Here is a 23,883-nt window from a genome sequence, read left to right as displayed (position 1 = left end):
CTGGCGCGTTTATTTTTGAATTTGAACACTACATTACTGTAGTGTTGCAAATCTCGGCAAATAGTGTTGGAAGGAACATGTGTGACCGTACATAGTTCGAAGAAGAATATCGATATATCGATAGGCAATAAATATTTTCAACAGCCCTACTGCTCACCGGTCACACTCTTTTTCGAGTCAAAACGCAACGGACGTGTCGCTTCGTGAACGGATGAATCGTACAGTGCGACCTTATATACAGCTATATATGCCTATGTACCAGCCGCGCGCCTGCAAGTGTTAGTGCGGTAAATTCGAAAAAAAAAAACAACTGAAAAAAATACACAGCGCACATCGCCGGCATAATAAGTGTGGCGAGTAGTAGGAATACGGAGTTGGAAAATTCAAGATTAGTGTGGAAGGAAACTGACGCGCTAAGTTTATTTCGGCGCCGTGTCTCTTGTCTCTCTTCCCTGTTTCTGTTCGCGATTGTGTGTGCGTTGGTGTGTGTGTGTGTGCGTGTGTGATTGTGCATGTGTATGTATGTGAGAGGGCAAACAATTTGCCGCTAAATACAAAAAGCAGCTGAAAAGCAAAGACCAGCTGACACATCAGCGATCGAATTTGCCTGCTAGTTGGCTGGTTAGCTGGTGTGCGTATTGAGCAAAAAAAAATTGCTATTAATAAATCGCCAATGTTTGTGTAGCAGCACAGTCCCCCCAGCCCCTAGCCTGCAGTCCGCAATTTGCAATTCTCAGCTAGAAGCCAGAAGTCAGTAAACAACCACAACAACAACAACAAAGCGCACGTGGTTGGTTGAGAAGACAAGATTTGGCCACGATAATAATAGCCAAATACATAAACACGATAAAACATGTCCGCCGCACCGGTTACCGCCATCAAAACGGAGGAAGTTATTCTAGAAAACGCCGAATACAACAGCGCCGAGGAATTGGATGAGGAGTTGCAGTAAGTTTTTCCGCTTATTTATCTAGAGTTACCTTTTTCGCATTAAATGTCTGTTTATGTCTGCCTGCGAGTCAACAGCTTCGGTTGCATTTTTTATCACGCAAATTATTGATTATTTTTACAACTCTGAGCTCTCATTTCGCCATGTTCTTGTCCTGCTCCCCCCCTCCAGTGTTTTTTTTTCTTTTGCCGCCGTTTTGCCGACAAAACAAATACGGCACAAAAACACCACCACCATTACAGCCCCTCACACACAAACACAGGCCCCCTGGAACACACAGATGTCGCATTCCATTCCATTTTTCACTCTATTCCGCTTCCATGCCGTTTCTTCGCCTGTGACGCCAGGTTTTTTTTTTTGTGTTTAGCTCTCTTTAAACACTGGCGGGAGATATATCAGGCATGGCACATACTAGAAAAGAATGGAATATTTTGGAAGATCCTTCTTTGGTTTAATTTCTCTTTTTTGAAAATCACTTAATTTTTAAATATTTTTCTAATTGCCGCAGCTGTTTTTTGCTATTTTTCATGTCGATCGTGTCTCTCTCTCTCTCTCTCCCAGTTCTGTGGCTCACATGTTCGAACAGAAAAAAAAACAGCTGCGCACCTTCCCCCTACTCCCCTTCCCAGTCTATTCGTCCGATTTTTCGCTTATCGTGGGTTGCCTAATCAACATTTTTTGACGCTCGTCTGTTTCTGTGCTCATAGCTGAAATGAAATCAGCTGTACCGGTATATTCGTATCATCAGATGGTTTCGGTTTTGCTTTGCTTTCTTGCTTTGGCACTATTTACACGCCGTGTCTGCTGCTCTCTCTCATCTTCACTCTATCTATTACTACTCTTCTGTTTTTTTTTTTACCTGATCCTCTCTCGGAATTAGAAACAAGTGCGAGAAAAGGCAAAAGAAATGTACAGTTTTAGATTTTCTCCTGTTTTCTCCTTCTAGTTATCATATTATATTGTTGTTCTTGTCCGGCCCGGCCTACCAGAATCATATGGTTCCCGGCGACTTTTCTTATCGCCAAAAGCATATGTTCCGCCACGCACGCACACACCTTCGACTATATCGCTGGCATTAATAAACACCCACACTAAGATTCAATTATTTGTTTGAAGATAGACGGATTTTGCAAAAATCTATGGTAGAGGTGATCCCTTTATTTTGGCCACCAGTGTGGGCGGGTAAATCAACTGCGTTTCAGCAGCTGCGTCTTTTTAGCATCCACAACTCTCTGTCTGTCTCTCTCTTGCGCTCGCTCTCCTCTCTGCTTGCAGTTTTTATAAGAGCCGCTCCCCCCAGGTGGTCAAGTTGGGGCGAGCGAGTGAGCGAGAGACCGATTGAGTTGCACTCAAAAGCTTGTTGCGCCTGCCAAGAGAGAGAGAGAGCGAGAGCGAGAGCCGCCCGCACCAATGAGAGGAAGCGCTCTTGCAAAAGTACAGATGCCGCCACACACTTTGCATGCTTTTTACTACTACACGCGTTTCATTGAAAAAACACATACATACATACATACATACTTACATACTGGCTGCAGATTTGCAAAAAAAATAAAAAATAAGACAAAAAACGACGCTAACGCGAATACGAAACCCCCAACACATGGCTCGAAAATCTGCTGCGCAAATTTTGGGGCGATGGCTCCGTGTCCATGTGTGTGTTTCACTTGCCAAAACGTTTCGCATCGCTTCGTCTCATTTTGTTTTCGTTTCGCTTCTTCTCAGCTTATTTTTGCTTTTCTCGCTTGCTTCTTCTTCTTCCTTTTTTTTCGCATGCCGCATTTATTGGCAACCTGCGGGCGGGTTGTGGGAGAGAGAGAGAGAGGGAGAGGGAGAGTAAGTAAAGAGAGCACTCGGCTTGTTTATGAAAAACACATGATTTTTGTGTACAACAGTTTTCGGGGCATGGCCCAAGCAGGAAGAAGAGGAAGTGGCCACTACTACTACTACTACTACTACTACTACGATAGCAATAGTCTCAAATTCTTCTGAAGAATTCAAATGTTTTTTTAATGCATTATTTATTTTATTTATTTATTTATTTTGTAAAAAGTACAGGTATTGTTCTCACCTTGTTACGACGTAGTGGCTCTTATATAACCCCCACTTTTGTTTATAATTTTATGGCAAATGTGGCGCCAACTGGCAGACACAGAGGGGGGTGGTGGCTTCTAATTTGTTCATTAGTTTATGGGCCGCCACTTTGTTGCAAGATTACGCAAGTGACGCGAGAGCTCTATTGCGTTGCATTTCCCGAAGAAAGATGGAATCTAAAGGGAATCCGCTTCAGAAAGTGAAGAATTCTACAAACTTGCTAGCCAAGTGATGACGTAAGCAGTGACCCAATAAACGTATGTACGATTTATGTGCAAAGTGCAATAGCAGTTGGGCGGAAAGTGGGTGGTGCTAGGTGGTGGGGTGTGGGAGGTGCAAGGTGGTAGGTGGTACTCGTGACTTCCACTTTGTCTCTCTGTCTCTGTTTATTGCTCGTGTATCTGTGCTGCATCTGCCACTGTATGTGTGTGTGTGTGTTTGTTGGCGAAAAGTGGCCAATGAACTACATTGAACTCTGGCAGAAGCAGCGCTTCTGTCGGCAGCACCACCACCACCAGCTGTCGTCTGTCATATGTTCTCTGCCTCTGTTATTGTTGTTGCAACTTATCGAGTGGCAAGTGCATTTTAGGCTTTCTACTTAACATTATTAATCAAAAAATAGTCTTAAAAATAATTTAAAAATATTATTTTATGCTGCCACTTAAAGTCCCCACCAGAAGCAAACCAATAAAAACAACAACACATGCTGCCACCACATGCGGCATGCTACATGCCTTTCATTCAACATTTTCGGATTTTATTCGACAAAAAAAAAAAAAACAAAAACAAACGAGAACGAGATGCCAAAAAGCAAGTGCCGTGATCCAAAGATCCAAGCCACATTCCTTTGGCCTTTTGCTGCTACTCTGATGCTGCCACAACATCCGCTTGCCACTGCTTCTTGTTCTTGTTGTTGTTGTTGTTGACCAACTTCAGCGGCCGACTCTGCTCTCTCTCCTTCTCTGTCGCGCACTTGCCGCAAAAATGTTGCCAGAGAAGAACGACCTTTGGATGATGCTAAAAATAAACCAAGCCATCGAGACGACCGAGTCTCTAACACAGTCTGACTTCAATAAGACGAACGGGAGGAGATACAGAGAAGCTTCTTTGAAGAAATTCTAAATATACAATGTATTTTTGTAGTTTTAGGATGAAAAGGGATAGGATAATAGGATAGGGTAGTAATAGGAGTGTTGTACAAGTATAGATATATTTAAATAGTATAGGAGTATAGATAGTATAGATTGTTTAAGATAAGATAGAAGGATATATAGAAATTTATAGAATAGGAGAGTATAGGATAGAATACTATATTGTATATAAGGTATAACAGGAAGGACTAGTTAAAAGGATACATGGTATAGTCATCTAATAGAAGAGATTAGAATAAAAGTATAGGTAGTATGGTATAGTGTATAGGATAGGATAGTAAGATACATACATATATGGAATAGTTTAGTACAGGATAAGATAGAAGAATATATAGTATTCTTTACTAGATTGAAAAAGATCGAAGGATATAAGGATATATGGTATGGATTTAGTAAAGGAGAGGATGTAGTATGATATAAAGTATAGTATAGGTTGAATGGAAGGATATATTGGATATATAAGGTGTATAATGAGGCGAAAATAGAGGGATATGCATATGTTCAAATGAAATAATATAGTACAATATAATATGGAAAACTATAATAGTAGAATAGAATAGTAGCATATATAATACAAAATAGGATATGATAATATAGTAATAGGTTATACAGTATAGGATATGATAGGATGGTACAAAATAGTATATATAGAAATAAAATAGACTATAGGATAGGACTGGAGGGGATAATAGGATTTATAGAATAGGATAGTAGGATATAGAATAGCATAGTACAGGACAGAATAGTAGTATGTGAAAATAAGGTAATGTTATTCCACCGAAAAACTATGATGCCACCACCTAATAATCCATAAGATATCTTCGGAAATTGAAAGGTCAAAAGGCAGAAGGCTAGGATAAGATAAGATATAAGGATACATGGTATAGTATAATACAGATAGTACAATAGAGTAGTAGATATAAAAGGATATTATAGTAAAGTATAGTATAGTTGTTATATAGTATAGCTTAGAATGCGATAAAATATCTTGATAGTTATAGGAGATGCCCTGATTTGGATTGATTTTCGTTAAAGAGGAGTCTCCACTGTAGTTTCTATGCTGCTGAGCCGAGTCTTGGTCTTGGAGCCGAGCCGCTTTGTTCTCGTTGTTTTTGTTAGAGCGTGGAATGCCGTGTTGCAACTTTTCCTGCACAACTCCAGGTCTCTGTCTGGCGCTGGCCAGCAAGCAGGCATAGGGGCATACCATTGTGAAAATGATTTTCATTAGCCTGCAGCCTGCCGCTGAGCTGGTGAGCTGTAGAGCGAGCGGCTGTGAAAAACGTGTTTGTTTATTGTAGAGTAGAACCGGTTTGGAATTCTTGTGACGATAGTTTATGCTTCAGCATATTATAGAGCCCGGACCCCATACCCCAGACAAGAAGAAGACCCATCCATGCCTCAAAAACTTGCCTCAAAAACAAAATCTCAACAAACGACCGGCAATGGTGGCAACAATAACAGAGCCAGACTACTGACAGCTGTTCTCTCTCTCTCTCTCTCTCTCTTGCTCTCTGATACCCTACCGATAAGCATATTGGTTTGAAGAATCTCCTTTAACATTTTTTTTAAAATTATAATTATGAGTCTATCTCTTATTCTTATTATTAGGATAGTAGTAAATAATAAATAGAATATTATTTTGGAAGAGTAGGGTATTATGGGCTTGGCTATACCCTACATCCATACTATCCGACTGCTAGTCAGCGCTTTGTGGCTCTGTGTGGGTTAATCTAAAATTGAATTGAATGGAATTGTGGATTTATGAATGAATGAATTTTTCAGCGCTTTTGTGAGAGAGCGGGAGTCGAACTCATGACATGTCTATCCTCTGACTCACTCTCCATGTCTTTTCTTCTCTTTCAGATTACAGCTAGAAGATTCCGGAGGAGAGAACACCTACCACATCGAGTACACCACCGAGCCGGCCCATCAGATCTCCAGCTCGCAGCGCCGCCAGTCCAGTATGAGCGGCACCAACACCTCCAAGGGCGGAGGAGGAGGCGGTGGCGGTGGTGGAGGAGGGGGCGGGGTCAGTGACGGTGACTCCTCTGGCAAGCCCCTGGTCGATAGCGAGAAGAGGATGCGTCGGGAGATCGCCAACAGCAACGAGCGTCGTCGCATGCAGAGCATAAATGCCGGCTTCCAGAGCTTACGATCCCTGCTCCCGAGGCACGAGGGCGAGAAGTTGAGCAAGGTAAGGGTTTCAAAATCAAATCCAGAATAATATTTTTCACATTCCTTCGATGCTTGGAACTCTTATCCAAGGTCAGTTATCCATTGGGAAGTCTTGAGAAGATCGGGTCCTTCGGCAGCATCTTCTTGCCACAAAACTCTCATCTGGGTCCGAAAAAACACATGTTGACAAATTGCCAACAAAAGCAACAACAACAACCACACTCGCTCGCTCACTCACGCAATTTGGCCAAAAAGCCTCCCAGCTGTAGCGCAGAGGTGGAACTGTGAAGGTCCCTTTTCGACGTTCAGTCGTCAGGGCAACGCCGTGTTGGTGGCGTCTCAATTGTTTCTCTTTTTTTTTTATGCCGCACATACACACTAGGTGGGCTTTTTTTTGCTTTCCATGCACACATGTTCGCATATTTATGGGATTTTCACCTTGAGACATCGATTTGTTGTGACGCGTCCGCAGATGCCACGAAAGGCGAAAGGTGGAGGAGGATGTGGGCTAGACTTAAGGAGCTTGGAAGGACCTAAGAGCAGGACCTGAAATTTTGTCAAAGAAACAGGTCTTGACATGATTTTTTTAGGTTTTTTTTTCTCATTTTTCGAACTATTCAGATTTTCTCAAATAGATGAAACAGGATTTAACATGATTTATCAGGTTTTTTTTTCATTTTCTAACAAAATTTAAACAAATTTGACCAAAATTAGTTGGGTAGTTTTGTCAACAAAACAGGCCAAAACATGATTTTTTCATGATTTATTTTAGTTTTTTTTTTCTTTTCATGATTGAACATGTTTTTGCAGGACTCCAACGCTTTGTTCTTAAATAATTTCAATAAAAGATGTGATTTTGTCATGATTGAACATGTTTCTTCATGCTTTATTATGTTTTTTCATGTTTATTCATGTCAAACTTTAAACAAATTTGACAAAAATTAGTTGTGAAATTTTGACAATGAAACAGGACCTAACATGATTTTTTCATGATTTATCATGTTATTGTTTCATCATGGGCTGGGCATGAATACCTTCGCAGGACGTGATATGATTTCATCATGATTGAACATGATTCTTCATGCTTAATATGTTTTTTTCATGATTGAACATGTTTTTTTTTCAAACTTTAAACATTTTTGATATAAAATATAAAATTATAACAATTATCAAATAGCTCTGTTAAGGAAAACCGGAAAGCAAAACTACGAACAGGAAGAAAAGCGCGTAAATATGAAACATACTACGACACGACGACAGGCCAAAAGGAAAGCGTAAAAGCAAGGAAACGCCAGGCGGCGGGCCTTGATGAATGACATAATGGGCCTGGGCGCCGAAAGGGACAGAAATACGGAGATTGAGATGGCAGATGTGGGAGGGAGGGGGACTGTGGGCTGTGGGCGGAATAGTGCAAGTAGTTTATGGATTTTTGTTCTATGCTGTGTGTTCGCTAACGCAGGCGAGTAGTAAACATTGTAGTAAATAGGTGCAAGAAGAGAGGAGGAGGAGAATGACCGATAGTGCACCGAAAGGAGAGAAAGAGAGAGTAAAAGTGAGAGAGAGAAGTATATTTGATAACCTGGACAAGTTTACGCCCGCGCAGTACAATTTACATTTTAATTAATTTAATTAATCAACCAAGTCTACAACTTGGAAATACTCATCCTTTTAGATACTAAAGTATCTTCAATCAGACTTGGATACAAAGATAGAAAAAAGTGCATGGCTGGCCGGTAGACCGATAGACCGCTAGTGCGTCTAACTAGAGCCATTCACAGTTAGGCCTCACGCACATAACGGTGCATGACAGAGACATTTACACAGACACACACGTGCTTACATACAGCCACGCCCTAAAGAGGGTGGAATCCACCTGGTGGTCGTGAGGGGGTGGTGGTGGTGGGGCTGTGAGTGCAAGTCTGTGATTTACTCACTCAGAGGCTCTCCTCTCTTTGCAATCTGCACTGCACTCCTCTGCTCTCCCGCTGTTTGGCAGGTCATTGAACTTGCTCGCTAGGTGGCGCTAAAGTGCAAATGTGCAATTGCGTACAGTTGCCCTCATTTTGTTATTGTTGTATTGTGACTACTAGAGATGACACTGTAAGAAATTATAAGTAAAAAAAATTAAATTTATATTTTATATTTAATATTATAGTTATTGCAAAACTAATCCTTAACTTTCAAACTTGATTATGTAAAAATAAATAATTTCTCAATCAAAGTATTTTTGACCGTGTCGAGATTTAGGCGCGCCCCAGCTGAACTAACCTACATTACAGTGGGTGGGGGCAGGCGTTCGCTGTACACACACCACACACCTTGCCCAGACAGAGAAGAGAGCAAGAACGCCGGACTGACGCAGAGCTGGAAACTTTTCTATATACAAATACAATATCGATTCCTTTCCAGTAGAGCTCCATAGAAGAAAAGCGCGCGCCAACCGACCGAGCTACCCCAAAAACAGGACTAAGGATATATTGGTTGGAAATGGATAGGAGGGGATAGGACAATGGCGCCAACTCTTTGTTCGCCTCCTGCTGATGGGAGCCCACACCACTCGTCCAGCTGGTGGGTGATGGGTGGTGGGTGGTGGGTGGTGCGCGGGAGAGTGTTTCATTGCCATTCCATTTCAAGTCTTTTGGCGTCTGTCTGGCGCCTGGTAGGCAGCTGTTTCACAGCCGATGACGATACCGAATGGAACGATGGCAGGTGCTTGAAGATAGGGGATGAAATAACCCCCCAACCCCCAACCCCCTTCTACCGATTATCCTTCGAAAAATGGGCATTCAGCTTGGCAGCTGCGCACTTTGATTGTTGGCCCGGCGAAATATTCTTTACGCTGTACCGGGGCGTGGCACAAGGGCGGTGGGCGATGGGCGGTGGGTGGTGGGTGGTGGAGTGCACTAGGCCATTGGCATTTCGCAACCTTTTCGCCAAGAAGCAAAAAACGGGATTGCAGCTTCAGATTCTGATGCGATGAAGACTTCTGGGCCACGCCAACACCCAGTTTGGTCAAAATACATGTGTGTCTGTGTTATTGGAAGTCTCTTACATAAGAATGTCCCCATTTATAGGCCGTATACATATAGTCTTATAAAAAATATAAAGTTTAAAGGATATAATATAAGTGCGTATATAAGAGTAAAAACTATTATACTGATGATCATTTCCAAAGAGGGGTGGGGGGAGTAAATCACCGTTGCATATTAATCATCCGTTAGGCCGTCTGGGTGGGCGACTGCCCAGCCTATTGATAGTACTCGAGACTTTCGCGAAAGAATGCCGCAGCAAAGAGAAAGCAGTGACAAAAGAGGCGAAAAGCATAAGTGCAATGGATCAATTACTTTGTGGGTAGACAGAGCGAGATGGAGGTAGTCTGTGTGTGAGTTTGCAAAAATGTCGGTCGTCGTTCCCCGTTTTCTCTCTCACTCCTCTAGCTACAGGCGGGCGGCGCTCTCTCCGTCTTTGTTGATTACATGGAATGCCGTCTCGCCAGATTTAATGACTTTGTTGCATTGTAACGGTGTTTTCATCAATGGACAAGACTCTCAAGATCGCCGGTTGCTGTTGCTGTCTGTCCCCCCCATTTCTGTCAGTGTATTTGTAGCGTAGTGTCTGTCAGCTAGTTCCGTTTTGTTTTGATTTATTGCAGGTCTCTCTTTTCGCTCTCTCTCTCTCTCTTTTTTAAAGATTAATTGTTTTTATAAGAAACTGATTTTGAATTTTCACACAGATCAGTGAGTCATTTAATAGAAATTGCAAAATGGACAAAAAAAAAACAAAACAATAACAAAAATAATAACAGAAGCAAACACAAAAGTCAACCGGCATTTTTGCTGCGCAATTGCACACACACACACACACACACATACACTCATAGAAACGGTTCACGTGTAAGCGAGACTCAGCTGGTCAAGCTACAAAAACACAAAAACGACAACAACAAGGTTACGGGCAGAAAAGCTCGGCTCAGCTTTCCCAGCAGAGCAATTGCGTCGCAAGCTTCGTCACAACTGTAAAAATACATGTCCAATCATGCACTTTAATGCAAAATGCTAAGAAAAAAGGGGATTCCCATTCATATTTTTATTGATTTCGATTAAAATTTAGATTAGATTCGATTTGAGATGAAATGTAAATTTAATTATAATTTTGAACAGAAATAGCCGGGCCTGTGTTGGTGCTATTTGGGTTAATTGAAACAGCTGTCTTGGGTAAACACACATCGCAGCCGCACGTTGATAAAAATAAATACAACGCCGCCGCTGTCGCCGTGTTCGTTTTTGCCGCCTTTACTTCAATTTTATAGACATGAAATTCGATCAGCTGATCTCACATGCGGTGCGGTCTGTTATGTCTGCTATGAATGGCAGTGTATGTGTGTGTGTGTGTGTGAGGGTCAGCTGCCTTTCTTTGTTATTGTTGCTCGAAGTCAACAAGAGCCGGCAAGTTTCTACTTGCACACCACCCCCCTACACCCTCCGCCCTCCCACTATTCAAATATCGCTTTCTGCGTGTGGGCTTTTGCGTTTTTTATGTTAATTAAATTCCTCCATTGACCATGAGCTTTGTTTGAACAAAAAACTAAATTAAACTTGGTGGCATGTCGTGGCCAAACACCATTGGCACTCTTCAGGTCAAAGGTTTTATTGACCTTTGTTCAGTAGTAGTTGTTGTTAGATAAAGAAAGTGCAAGTACGTTCAAGAACGAGCAGGAAAACTCTACACTACTCTACACTGTATAATATTTATATTTTTAACAATTAATATTTTTTTATTATTACTTTTCAATGGAAACGGTGCTTTGGCTTTCTTTAATTGACTCTTTTTACGACTTTTAACGGCAGATATAAATAGACACAGATACAGAGATACAAATATACAAAGATACACATGTATCTGTATCTGTATGTACTTGTATCTCTGTGTACTCTGGCTGAGCTCATCTGAGGCATGTGTTTTCATTTAATTAGGTTAACGTAAATAGAAATAATGTTGCCTTTTTCGTAATTAAATATTCCCATTTTAATCACACCAAATGCCGTTATAAAAATTCTACACAAAATTTCATCAGAGAGCCACTAGATATAACGGATTTGTGCGCACAGCTGTTTCACTTTTTTTTTGTTTTTCTTTCTTTCTTTTTGTAAAATGGGTGTGATGTTCTCTTAGCGCTGATGATGACCTCGCCCCACTCTTCTTCGATGACGGCATTTCTTGGCGTTTTCCATTTCCCCATTAAAGGGGTGGCAGGGTGGGGTGGCACATATGAGTGCCTAAAAATAGCCTTAGTTTTGTTGCATTCGGGCTTGACCACAAAACTACGCGGTGATGTTGTCACCACGAATCCTCTCCTGGGACCCCACACTCTCTCTTGCCTACTCTTGTTTCAGTGTCAGTGTGTGTGTGAACACATGTTTGGCGCCCATAAGTAAAAGCAGCTGAGTGGGAGAAAGAGAGAGAGAGAAAGAGAGAGGGAGTATGTGGGCGGTTGGGCGAGTGCGAGTGCGAGTGAACCGAACCACACACTCGTATATGTCGTATCTGTGTATGAGTGTGAGTAAGCCGGCAGCGATAGTAGAATTCGCAGCTGTTTTTGCTTATAATTTTTTTGTTTTTTTTTTCAGTTGTATTTGCGTGGAAAATAAGGAAAAAAAAATATCTCAAATTTATGGCCTGTGCAACTCGTCTCGGATTCCGTTACGAGAAAAAATATTGCATTTCTAATTTTAGCAAACCTCCGATACTAGCAATAAAAAAATAATATATTTTTCTCAGTGAGATTGGTAAAAATTTGCACCGAAATTAATGTCAGCTGACTTGTTGTCTTTTTCGCTCAGCGCTCGGCACACACACCTGTCATTATCATCTGCAGGGTGCAGGTGAAGAGGCCAAAGATAACCGAGAACGTTACGTTAATTGTTTTCATTTCTCTCTGCTGAAGTGCAACGCAGAAAATTAGGACCAGATGGCAGATAAGTTGTCTGCCACAAAAAAACTAACCTAAAGATACTTTATTTTGAAGCTCAAGAAAGCAGTTCCGGTTCCGCCAAACTATCAGTTATCGAAAGTATCGTTTTTTTATTGCTTATAAATATGGGACAGAGATAAACCTAGGGCTTTTCCGTTTATTATTTGTTTGTTTTCGGGGCGGGGCCAGCCACCAAAGTTGTAAAAGTAAATTGATTTTCCCTCGCTGTTTTCATTTATGTTTTTTTTTTTTTTTTTTGTTATTTTTTTTCTATATTTTACAAGAGGAAAGCGCCACGTTCAAAGCATGCGTGCACGCACGTAGGCCAGAAAAGTCGAAAAAAAAATAAAACAAAAAAGGAGGAGAGATGATAATTACGAGGGGCGGAAGTGGGGAGCTGCAATTTTGGTGGTTGTTCTGTTCTGACCCCAAACTTATTCCTATTAGAGAATATTTGTTAAGAAATTCCATTTCATATTTCATGAATTACATTTTTTTGACTTGCCAGCTCATCAGCTGACGCATGGCGCTTTCATTGCACGCCCAGAATATTGCTGCCGCCGCCGCCGCCCAGCGTAGTTGCTATTTTTATGCATTTCATTTATTCAATCAGAAAATTGTAGTGGAAGTGGAAGAAGAACAACAACAACAAGAACAAGGGAGGCACAAACAGACGCGCCATTTATAGAAGTCAGCTGCTGGTGCAAGAAAGGGAGAGGGATATTTGGCTTGCCACTTCCAATATAGCAGTTATTCCAGTTGGAAAGCTTGAGAGAGAGCACGTGTTTACCCAAAGCGTGAGAGGGAGCTGGATGGATGGATTGTGCAAAAAGCTGAAAAAGCTTGGACCCACATGTTTTTCGCTACTAGGGGGTTTCCGTTTCAGTGGAACGGAACGAAATGAAACGAAACGAAAACCCAACGAACGCTGGCTATCTCCTTCTGGCACGAGTGTTTTCCCCAGCCATTCGGAAAAAGAGAGAGAGCAGGAGAGCCGCCGCCGCCGCTCTCTGGCTGTTGGCTCTTGCTCTCTGCTCTCTAGCAACATTTGACGCGACGCCGGCGAATATTGAAAAACTTTTCGTATTGGAACTGTTGCTGGCTTTATGTGCGATGGTGGTGGTGGTTTTGGTTGTGTTGTGTTGTGTGTTGGGAAAAAGTACAGTCACCGCAAAAACGGCCAACCGTCTGTTGTTGTATTTTGTTTTCCTTTCTTGCTTGGTTTGGGTTGCGTCTGAATTGGATTCTTGTTGGACCCGCGCGAGAGTGATCGGCTTTTGTTTTTTTTTTCCTCCTTTTTTTCTTTCTTTGTTTTCTTTGCTTTGTTTATGCTTTTGGTCTTGGGTTTGCCTGCTTTTTGTTTACACACTCACACAGATGTCGATTATAATATCGTATATTGCTTTTTCTCTGGCCACCCTAGCCGGCATTTTCCAACAACAACAACAACAACAACAACAACAAGATGTGGAAATATAAAAAAGGGGGAGGGAAAAAAAACTACCATATGATACCATGCATATGTTTAATCCAACTGGAGTTTGGAGCAAGTGCATTCCTTGATAATAATCATTTAATTTAGATTTGGCAACACCCTTTCTTGCTCTATCCTTCCAATCATTCCAATGCTTTCTGTCGCCTTCCAGTCCTGAGCCACGAAGTCAATGAACGACCTTTGTCTAAAATAACAACAAAGCTAGCCCCATCGTAGTGATAGAAGCTGGAAAATCGTATTTATTTATTATTATTATTATTTGTTTTTGTTGTTGTTGTTTGTTTAATAAAATATGCGCACGACATTGCAATGCCACTGTCTGGGGAGCTACATAGATGGTGGGGGAGTGAGGGGGATAACAATAATAAAACTGAGAAAACTGTACTGGCTCTCACGAAAGAGAGGAGAGGGAGCTGCGAGCAGCTGTGCGATGCCGGCGTCGGCGTCTGTTTCCTATGCATATGTATGTTATTGTTGTTGTTGCTCTCGTAGTGACCTCCGACAACAAACCAAAACAAGTTTTCTGACAAACAAGAGAAGAGAAACAAGAATCGCCAAAGTGGCTTCTCGCATTTTTTTTTATTGGTTTTTAATCAAAGCCAATGGAATGCCGATTGCAGTCGGCCGGCTTACGCATTCTATTGGAATGTGTGTGGAAATTGCATTCCCCCTCCTCCCCCCTTTAAGTATAGTATTTATTATTATTATTATTATTATGGCGCCCTTTTTGAAGGACACCAGTTCCTTCACCTCTCTTCCAAGCTCGAATCACTTCGAGGAGACCCTGGGAACAGCTTACTACAGTTATTACTATAAACAAGAGGAAGAAGAAGAGCAAAAAGATGCAAAACATAAACAGAAAAAGAGAGAGAGATAGAGATAGAAAAAGGGAATAAGCAACGAGGCTTAAGTGTTGTTGTTGCAATTAAGTCGGCTCTCGGCAATTATCCCTTCTCCCCCATTCCATTCCATTCCCCCCTCCTCCTCCTCCTCTATTTTTACTTAAATATTAATTCCAACTCTTCTACTTCTTCTTCCTCTTTCCAGGCTGCCATCCTGCAACAGACCTTCCAGTACATCGTGGAGCTGGAGAACCAGAAGACCCAGCTACTGACCCAGAACAGCGAGCTGAAGCGCCAGGTGGGAGAGCACGAAGCCGGCGGTGGATCCGGCGAGGGTGGTGGCAACTCCGGCGGCAACTACAACGACTCGAATGGGAACGGAGGCGGCGGCAATGCGACGGCGGTGGCCATCAAGAAGCGCAAACTGACCGACAACGTCATCAACATCCAGGCGATTAGCGACAGTTCCGACGAGGGCCTTGGCTCCATGTCCCCGGAACCGATGACCCTCCTGACGGCCGGCGGAGCAGCGGCCACCAAGCTGAGCAGCGCCAGCATTCTGGCGGCCAAGGAACTGATCGAAATGAAGAAACAGCTGGAGAAGGAGCGCAGCCTCCGGCGGCTGCTCGAGGACGAGTTGCAGATGATCAAGCGGCAGTTATATAGCGTCGCTACCGCACCGCCTGGAACGGCTGTGGCAGCGGCTGGTGGCGGCAACAGCGGCGGCTACATTCCACGCGAAGTCATCGAACACACCGACAACTTTGTGCGCAACGAGGACTTGGAGGAGCTGGGCGGCACCGTCTCCTATGTGGAGATCGATGAGATGACCGGACAACAGCAGGTGGTGGTGTGCTCCAGCATTGAGGAACTGGAAGCGGACGCAGCTGCGGAAATCATAACCGAGGATCAGGTGCACGAGGAGGTTATATTGTCGTCGAACAGCTCGACGGAGTCCGAGAACGAGGTGAACGTTAACGCCATTGCCAAAGTATATGCCGAGGGATCGGCCGCCATGCTGCAGCCCATCCTGCAGGCGGCCATCAAGGCCACGCCAAAGGTGGAGGTGGAGCGCATTCACGAGAAGATCGTCAAGGTGAAGGCGGAGAAGCACGACCAACACGGTCAGGCGGCACAGGCCACCACCCACTATCCGCATCCGCATCGCCAGAATCTGGAGACTATTGTTCAGGCCATTCGCCATTTGGAGGGGGATCATCTCTTCGCCGACGGCAGTGGCGGCAATGCATCCGAGATAAAGTTCGGCCATGGCGGCCAGCAGCACCATCAGGTGACCGTGGCCAGTGCCGGACATCATCACCAACAACAGCAGCAGCACCATCGCCTGGCGCAAGATGCCCCCCTAGCGCTGACCACCACCGGCAAACAGAACGTGGCGCTGGCGGAGCTTAGACCCTTCCTCCATCTCAAGAGCAGCGGCAACAAGCAGGTGATCATTACGGCCAAGACGGCGAAGGATGGCGGCGGTCTAGGGACCTCCAGTAGCAGCACAACCGTAACTCCCACAGCGATCTTCAAGGTGCAGAGCGGTTCGGCTGGGCATGCGGCGGCGACATCGGGCACCATCATCACCGGGACAAGTGCGAACGGAGCTCCCCAGCAGGTGACCATCACCACATCCCTCAAGCAGTGCCGGCCGGGCGTCATAGTGGCCAAGCAGCTGCCGTCATCCTGATTCAATGGCCCCAAGCTATCGGGAGCAGGAGTAGGAGCTGGATCGGGTCGTGGTGGGATGGGAGCTGGTACTGGAGCAAGAGCTAGTATTAAGGCCGCTCGCCAGTCACCAACAGCAACAGCAACAACAACAACAACCGCTAGAAAGGCAGCAGCAACTCACCAACAACAATTTACTAAGCAAAGTCCATTTGCGGCCTCCAGGCAACGTAACAGTAACAGTAACAGTAACAGTAGCGGCAACAGTAACAGTAGCAGTAACATTAAACATAATGTAAGCACTAACAGTAACAGTAGGAGCCACAGTGGCAGCCACAGAAATGTTAAAGAGACTGTTACCAAACAGAGGCAAAGGCAAAAAAATGTAAATTAGAAAAAAAACAGAACAAGAATATAAAAAAAAAAAACGAAAAAAAAAAAAAATATATATATATAAGAAGTATATAGCAAGCAGACCTAAAAAGAGAATATTTTGTAATTTTTGAAGATTTAATTTAAAAAGAAAAGAGAAACCTATTTCCAAGCTTCAAACGCCAACTACAAAGAACTACAACCAATCACAACACATAGCCACTGTAATTAAATGCAAACGAAAAAATACACTTAACATTTGTTCATTTATTTGTTAAGAAATTAGAATTAATAGTAAGAGGAGAGAAACTGAGCAATTGATTACGACAAGCAACAGCAAAAGAAATATATATTTATGAATTCGATGCTTCATAACGAAAAATACAAAAACTTGTAAATCGAAAATCATTATATTATCATATTTACCTATTTGAATTTTTTTAATTTTTTGAAATACTGGTATTTTTGGTTTAATATTTGTTAGAAAATTATAGATATTTTGAGATAGTTGAGTATTTTTTGGTAGGAGGCGTCGAAATACAAGAGAATAACGAATCGAAACCGAAACAACAAAACAGAGTACAAAAGAACAGAAAAACAAAACAAAAAATAGACATACAATTTATGATTTTTCCCCTTTTATTTGATTTATCTCATGTGTAATGCTAGAAGCCCATTAATAAGCACAGACTTACACGCATGCCAGTTGCAAGATGATGTTGGTAGTTGCGGAAATCGTGGAAGGCCAGGATTAAGCGATTCCTTCAAAATAAGAAATAAATAAAATATATAAAAAAAAAAGAAACAGAAAGAAAGAAAAAAAAAAAGAAAAATACCATGCTCGTGGCCAGCATGTGTTGAACTCTATAAAAACCATCGCATTAATTTTTACCTTTTTTTTAAATTATTATTTTTGTATTTTTAATTTTTACGTTTCTAGGCGTATATATATACATATACCTATATATATATATTCATATACTTTGAATGGAACTTATTGAGTTTTTGTTGATATATTTGTGTAAAAATTTATAAGTCTAATTATGTAAGCGAGCGAAAGAAGTAGCGAGTGCAGTGCGTGGGTGGTAAAAAAAAAAATTAAATTCAAATTAAAATAAAATTACAAAAAAAAAACAATACTTTGAAAGAAAACGTAAAAAAAACCAACAAATAATTAAAACAATCTAAAGGAAAAGAAACAAAAAAAAAAAACGCTAACGAAAAGAGAGAACTAAAAAAATTGAAAATCGTTTATTATATAAACTACTATACAAATATATATATATATGAATATAAATTATATACAAATTATGCATACCTACCATAACATACATATATAAATAATACATGCAGAGTACATACACACATAAGTAACGGAACATTACATAATATTACTACTAAACTAAAATAAACAAATACTTTGCATACATATTTAATATGCTTTAGTACATAAGTACGACAAGTTCAGAGAGTTAAACTAAGAACTCCCCTCTCCTACCCCAATATTCCTATCTCCTGTAATCCTTTAAACCAACCATCCCCGCCCCCGCCCCTTTGCGTATACAATGAATGCACATGCCGGAGCGAATGGAGGACGCGATGCACACCGCGATCTGCCGCAGCTGCCTCTCCTCTGCCAAGCCGCGCCGACGCTGAGCGATTCCAACAGCCGATTCCGGCAGCCAGCAGCCATCTAGGACACCAAGTGTCCTGCTCAGGCGCCAGACCATTTGACCAGCATCGTAGGATGGTGGGAAGCCATTCGCTCAGCGTCGCCGCGGCCTGGCGTCCCGCATTTCCCCACCCCCCCTCACAAGGAGAGAGAGTATGAGAATGATGTCGAGACTGGCAGCACTGGCTAGCAGATGCCATGCATCCCAAGCTCGCCCCCCTTTCGCTTATGCATCTGCATTCGACCTATACATAACATACATATATTATTAAGGAAACATTATGCAGGCCGTTTATAGTTAAAAATAAACAAAAAGTGTAACAAAATCGAAACAAGAAACAAGAAATACATGAAGCAGCATATATAAGCCAGATCATGCATACAACCACATATTACTACATACATTCATGCTCTATGGAAACAAAACAAAACAAAACTACAACAAAAAAATGCAAAAAATTATGTCAAATAAATGGTTTTTCCTTTTTCCCTCAACAAAAAGAATTATATCGTATTTTCTTGGGGGCTGGTCAGTGGCATACAACAGCAATCACGTGTAGGATTGTCTAAGCTAATGATTTTAATATTCACTCCTTATATTGTTTCTCCTTAAGACCTACATTACTTCCTAATTTATAGTCTACAATGTGTGTAGCATCTATAATTGCTCCTCTTCGATCTGCAAGTCGGCGGAAAAGACATACATATCCCGGCGCCTGGCAAACAACATCTCCTGACGCTTCGGATGAGTGGCCAATGAGTGGACTACTCCTCCGTTGTCGCCTGTAAGAAATATGAAAATAGAACTGTTAGTTCGTCATCCTCACAAGGGACTAACTTTTTCACACTTATGCGAATCCGCTGAAGAACTTTTCCCTCGAGGAGATCCCAGACAAAGGCATGTCCGTTCCCAGAGCCGGACAATATGTGAGCATCGTTTGCCAGAATGCCACACTCAATGTGATAGTCGTCCGCTTGATGGCCCTTGTACTCTAAGAGTAGGCCGCCGGTCTCACAGTCCAGTAATCGTACCACTCCATCCTGACAGCCGGCCACCAGACATTGCTCATCTCTCGTCTGGGCCAAATAGGTGATGGGCTCTCCCACTTTGTCACAGGTCAGTTCACCCACCCTAATGTCGTAGGTTCGCACACAGCCGTCCAGGGAGGCGGCATAGATTCTGTTTTCGTTGGTCAGAACTGTCGTGATGCAGTCCCGCGCCTCCTTCATCACTTGTACAGGATCTAGACGGCGGGTGCGAATGTCCCAACACATAACGGCATTGTCCCTGCCTCCGGATATGGCCACCGAAGAGTCCTCGTTGAAGCACACACATCGCACTCCACCTGCATGGCTACGCAGACGACGTACCGGAGTTCCCGTTGACACGTCCCAGTAGATGACGCTCTTGTCCAAACTGGAGGAAACAATGTAACTGCTATCACAGCTACCTGCCACGTCCGTTACTTCGTCGGCATGGCCGCCGTAAGTTTTCAGGAGCAGTCCTGAGATCGGATTCCAAAGTTTTATCTTTTTGTCAGACCCACAACTCAAGCAGTAACTACCGTCCACTAAAAGTAAACAATGTGTTTATTTTAAGAAGACAATGGTTATTGAGGCACTTACCGTTGTACCGTACGGCTCGGACAGCTCCTTGTTTGCAGTCAATTGTGGTTTTAACGTTAAAGTTGGCAAAAGTCGGCATTTTGAAACCTTGTTTACATTTAACAGCTGTGTTCTCATTAAACAGGTTGGCAGCTCCATTGTTAACAGCACTGTAAATAGTATATTGCGCTTAACAGCAACAATCTATCGGTACTTTGTCATCTCTAAGCTTTTCTAAAGCTTTTCCGGCAGGAGAAAATTTGAATTAAAAAGGCTTTTAAAATACTTCATGCAACAATTTGAAAAAATATGGCCTTTTTATATAAATTTCTGGTCTGAAATTCTGTTTTATAAATTTCTGGTCTTTTTCAAAGCCTTAGTTGTTCAGTTATATTTTTATGCCCTTGCAGAGGGTATTATAATTTTAGTCAAATAAGTGCAACGCAGTAAAGGACCTTATAAACGATATACATTTTTGATCAGGATCACCTCCTATTCCGATACCAACATGTCCGTCTATCAGTTTGCCTGCCTATTTGCCTATTTTTTTCTGCCCAAACTAGTCTCTCAGTTTTAAAGATATCGAATTTAAACTTTACACATATCCTTCTTTATTTTGCACGCAGCGTATAACTCGACCGAGCCAAGAGTGGTTGACTATATCCTCTACCAGCCATATAAGTGACCGATCCAAAATGCAACAACTTTGGAATTTTGAAGATAGAAGTCTGGGACTTTTCCAACATTTTTTTGTTTGAGATCTGGTTATTATTTTAACAAACTTGGTTTGCCACAACTACAAAACAATTTTGGATTTTTTATAGAGTTTTAAGCAAACTTTTAATTAAAATTAAAATTAAAAATACGTATAACTTCAGAACCACTGTAGCTTTACTTTACATCTTTGGAATGGTTTTTAATTATTCCACTTTCTTTATTGTCAAAATCTATGGAGTAAATAAAAAAAATAATTTGGTGTTTGTCCTTACATTTAAAGTATTGTTAACTGTGTGAATCGCCTCTCCAGAGGAGGAATATTCTATTTATTATGTATCCTCTTTGAAATAATTAAAGATCTATATATACAAAAAAACAACAGCAAGGAAAAAATATTTTTTATTTGCAATTTTGTTCACCTGTTTCGTCATCAAAATTTATATCAGAAATTTGGGCTTAGCATGGAGGTTCGTCACCGATATGTTACCTCGTCAAGAGATTTTTTATATGATTTAAACTTATCTTCAGTTTCTTAAATTTTGAGAATACCTTAAACGAATTGTTGAAGTTATATAATTTTTGTTCTTGAATTAGACACTCACAAAATCATTCCAAATCCAAAACATTCGGCCGGATATGGTATTCTTAGCGACAGACAACGGAGATAACCTTAGGAAAGGAATATTCTTATCATCTTACGCGTGAACAGACTCTTCGTTTCAAGACAATACCGTCTTGGTTTTCATTAAACCGTAACCTACAGGCCTGGAAACACGCCATGGATCCGCGAGTTATAGTTTCAGTTCTTTCGGTTTTGGTCCTGACAGGCTCGACTGTCGCCGACGAAGAGTGCTATGAACATACTGAGGTGATTGAGTGCAGCGGAAGCTGTTTCGAAGTAGTTAAGCCCATGCTGGCCCACTTCCGGGAGTTGAAATCGGGCGCCGATAAAAGTAATGAACTTAAATACCAGTTGGGGCAAATACAAAAAGAACTTCAAATTAAAGATGAGCTTACAAGTGCCACAATTAAGAGTAAAGATGAACAAATAAAAGCATTGAAAGATCTGATTAAAAGCAACGATGCTCGTATAAGAGCCCAAAGTGACATCGAAGAGCTGATAAGAATTAAAAATAGTGAAATTGAGAAAAAAAACAAAGAAATTGAAAATAAAGAAACGCTTATAAATTCATTAAAAAATCAAATAAACGAAAAAAGTGAGGAACTTAAAAAAATGATTGGGAAAATGGATGAATTTAATAAAAAACTACTTAGTTGTTTGGACAATATTGAGAAAAACAAGAATTCTTTGATGGAAAAGGAAAAGGAGATCCAGGAAAACAAGGAGGAGATTAAAAGAAAAGACGATCTACTGAATAAAAGAGATGCAGAAATCCAGGAAAAGACTGAACAGGCAAAGAGCAAGGACTCCCTAAATAATGACATAACCAGTCAAATAAATGTTTTATCTCAAAACTTAAATAAAACTAATGAAAAACTTGGAAAGTGTGTTGACCCGAATCCTTGTAGCAACGTCAGCAAAGACATATACCAAATAAGGCTTCCGGGAGTGAGTGCATTTGAGGCTCCTTGCAATGGATCTGGATGGATGGTAATTCAGAGGCGGATTGACGGCAGCGTGGATTTTAATCGCAATTGGACTGAATACAGAGATGGGTTTGGAAATTTGGCAGGAGAGTTCTTCTTAGGCCTGGAGAAGTTGCACCTCGTAACTCAGTCGAGACAGCACGAACTGCTGATCCATCTGGGAAAAGTGGATGGATCCACTGCTTTCGTCAAGTACGATAATTTCAGGATTGGCAGTGAGAACGATTTCTATCTATTGGAATCGGTTGGAAATCACACTGGAGATGCAGGCGATTCCCTTACATATTACCATTTGAACATGAAGTTCTCCACTATTGACAGGGATAATGACGTGAGTGGAGATAATTGCGCCAGAAGATTTGGTGGTGGCTGGTGGTTTAATCACTGTGGATCCAGGTATACCGTAAAAATAAAATATTTAATAAATATATAAAAGTGTTAAGCTTCATTTTTGAACTTACAGCTTCCTGAACGGAAACTTCTACATAGATGGTAAATCAAAGAGTAGAGATGGGATAAAATGGGGAAGTTGGCAGGCTTTTACTGATTCACTTACATTTGTTGAAATGATGATAAGACCCAAACCCTTTTAGAAGCATTTTGGATGATGGACATTTTCTGAAACTGACACTGAAAAAATTATTGTATCCTCTCCAGGATACCATCACGACATTTAAAACGTATATTAAAAAGAATAAAATAAAAACATAAAAAATTAAAGTATATCTTCTTTTTACTCGAAACCAAGAAGGAGACAGAAACAATAACTTTATTTCAGTGAAGAAGATTGAACTGTTAGGATTTTTCTTTCAGTGGATTAATTACGACAATGGTATGATAATAAATTCAACTGAAATTGTAAATAATATTAAAATATAAATATATTAAATATTTAATATATAAATATTTTATAATATCACAGAAATATTAAAAATAAAATAAAAATAAAAATTTGTAAAATGTGTTTTTTGAGAAAAATGAATAAATTATTTTTTATTTATTAAACAATTCCGTTGGAGATAGGTTTTTTCACTCAGAAATTGTAATTTATTAACCAAACGAGAAGAATCCTATTTAAGAAGTCCTATTAAAAAAAAAAATAAAAGTTATGAAGGCTTCTGCCTTGCAATCCCCCCATTTTTACCCCATTGAAATGAGGAAACTGCTGCAACACTTGAGTTTTGAAAATATTAAAGGTGATAAATGGAATTTTTTAAAAATACGTATAACATCGTCCATATTTCGTCTCTAGGTAGAACGAATGGCAGCCCCACGGCACGGATTAAGGACGTCCTTCAGGCTTTAGAGGATTTTGAGCAAGTCTTGGGAATTTTGTAATAATACCAATGAATAACATGATTTATTGCAGATTAATGCGACGTGGCATCGTCGGCTCTTACAAGGACGAACTAAATTTTGATCAAAAGCGAAAAATGGTCAAATGAACCCGGTGCTGTCTTGAGGAATATGAAATAACAGAGTTCTTAATTTTACAGCTCCATAAACGGAAAGTTCTACAGCTGCGGAAAAATGAATGGTAACTTCTGGGACAGTTGGAACA

At 41.1% G+C, this 23,883-nt stretch overlaps 3 protein-coding genes across 3 annotated transcripts; 2 read left to right on the top strand and 1 right to left on the bottom strand.

The window, feature by feature from the left end:
• The first annotated feature begins 129 nt into the window (after positions 1–129).
• On the top strand, positions 130–18,283 carry LOC6504393. The gene is made up of 3 exons (XM_001964930.4): positions 130–948; positions 6,055–6,385; positions 14,880–18,283. Exons 1-3 carry the CDS (start codon positions 854–856, stop codon positions 16,368–16,370), a joined length of 1,917 nt encoding a protein of 638 aa, XP_001964966.1. The 5' UTR covers positions 130–853; the 3' UTR covers positions 16,371–18,283.
• A 666-nt stretch (positions 18,284–18,949) lies between these two features.
• Positions 18,950–20,136, bottom strand: LOC6505557 (WD repeat domain-containing protein 83). Its single transcript, XM_001964929.3, has 3 exons — positions 20,019–20,136; positions 19,241–19,963; positions 18,950–19,175 (listed from the first exon to the last, which is right to left on the bottom strand). Exons 1-3 carry the CDS (start codon positions 20,095–20,097, stop codon positions 19,051–19,053), a joined length of 927 nt encoding a protein of 308 aa, XP_001964965.1. The 5' UTR covers positions 20,098–20,136; the 3' UTR covers positions 18,950–19,050.
• Positions 20,137–21,449: 1,313 nt separating this feature from the next.
• On the top strand, positions 21,450–23,059 carry LOC6504404 (fibrinogen-like protein 1). The gene is made up of 2 exons (XM_032455253.2): positions 21,450–22,718; positions 22,786–23,059. Exons 1-2 carry the CDS (start codon positions 21,493–21,495, stop codon positions 22,913–22,915), a joined length of 1,356 nt encoding a protein of 451 aa, XP_032311144.1. The 5' UTR covers positions 21,450–21,492; the 3' UTR covers positions 22,916–23,059.
• The last annotated feature ends 824 nt before the right edge of the window (positions 23,060–23,883 follow it).

The sequence above is a fragment of the Drosophila ananassae genome, chromosome 3R (genome assembly GCF_017639315.1).
Source record: "Drosophila ananassae strain 14024-0371.13 chromosome 3R, ASM1763931v2, whole genome shotgun sequence".
NCBI lineage: Eukaryota > Metazoa > Arthropoda > Insecta > Diptera > Drosophilidae > Drosophila > Drosophila ananassae.
The sequence above is the reverse complement of the archived record's forward strand: the minus strand, read 5'-3'. Positions and strand labels throughout refer to the sequence as shown.

Coding starts and splice junctions, on each gene's coding strand:
- LOC6504393 (XM_001964930.4), top strand. CDS start 854: ATGTCCGCCGCACCGGTTACCGCCATCAAAACGGAGGAAGTTATTCTA. Junction 949..6,054: donor GAATTGGATGAGGAGTTGCA/GTAAGTTTTTCC, acceptor CTTCTCTTTCAG/ATTACAGCTAGAAGATTCCG. Junction 6,386..14,879: donor AGGGCGAGAAGTTGAGCAAG/GTAAGGGTTTCA, acceptor TCCTCTTTCCAG/GCTGCCATCCTGCAACAGAC.
- LOC6505557 (XM_001964929.3), bottom strand. CDS start 20,097: ATGCCGACTTTTGCCAACTTTAACGTTAAAACCACAATTGACTGCAAA. Junction 19,964..20,018: donor CCGAGCCGTACGGTACAACG/GTAAGTGCCTCA, acceptor GTTTACTTTTAG/TGGACGGTAGTTACTGCTTG. Junction 19,176..19,240: donor TCTTCAGCGGATTCGCATAA/GTGTGAAAAAGT, acceptor TATTTCTTACAG/GCGACAACGGAGGAGTAGTC.
- LOC6504404 (XM_032455253.2), top strand. CDS start 21,493: ATGGATCCGCGAGTTATAGTTTCAGTTCTTTCGGTTTTGGTCCTGACA. Junction 22,719..22,785: donor TTTAATCACTGTGGATCCAG/GTATACCGTAAA, acceptor TTGAACTTACAG/CTTCCTGAACGGAAACTTCT.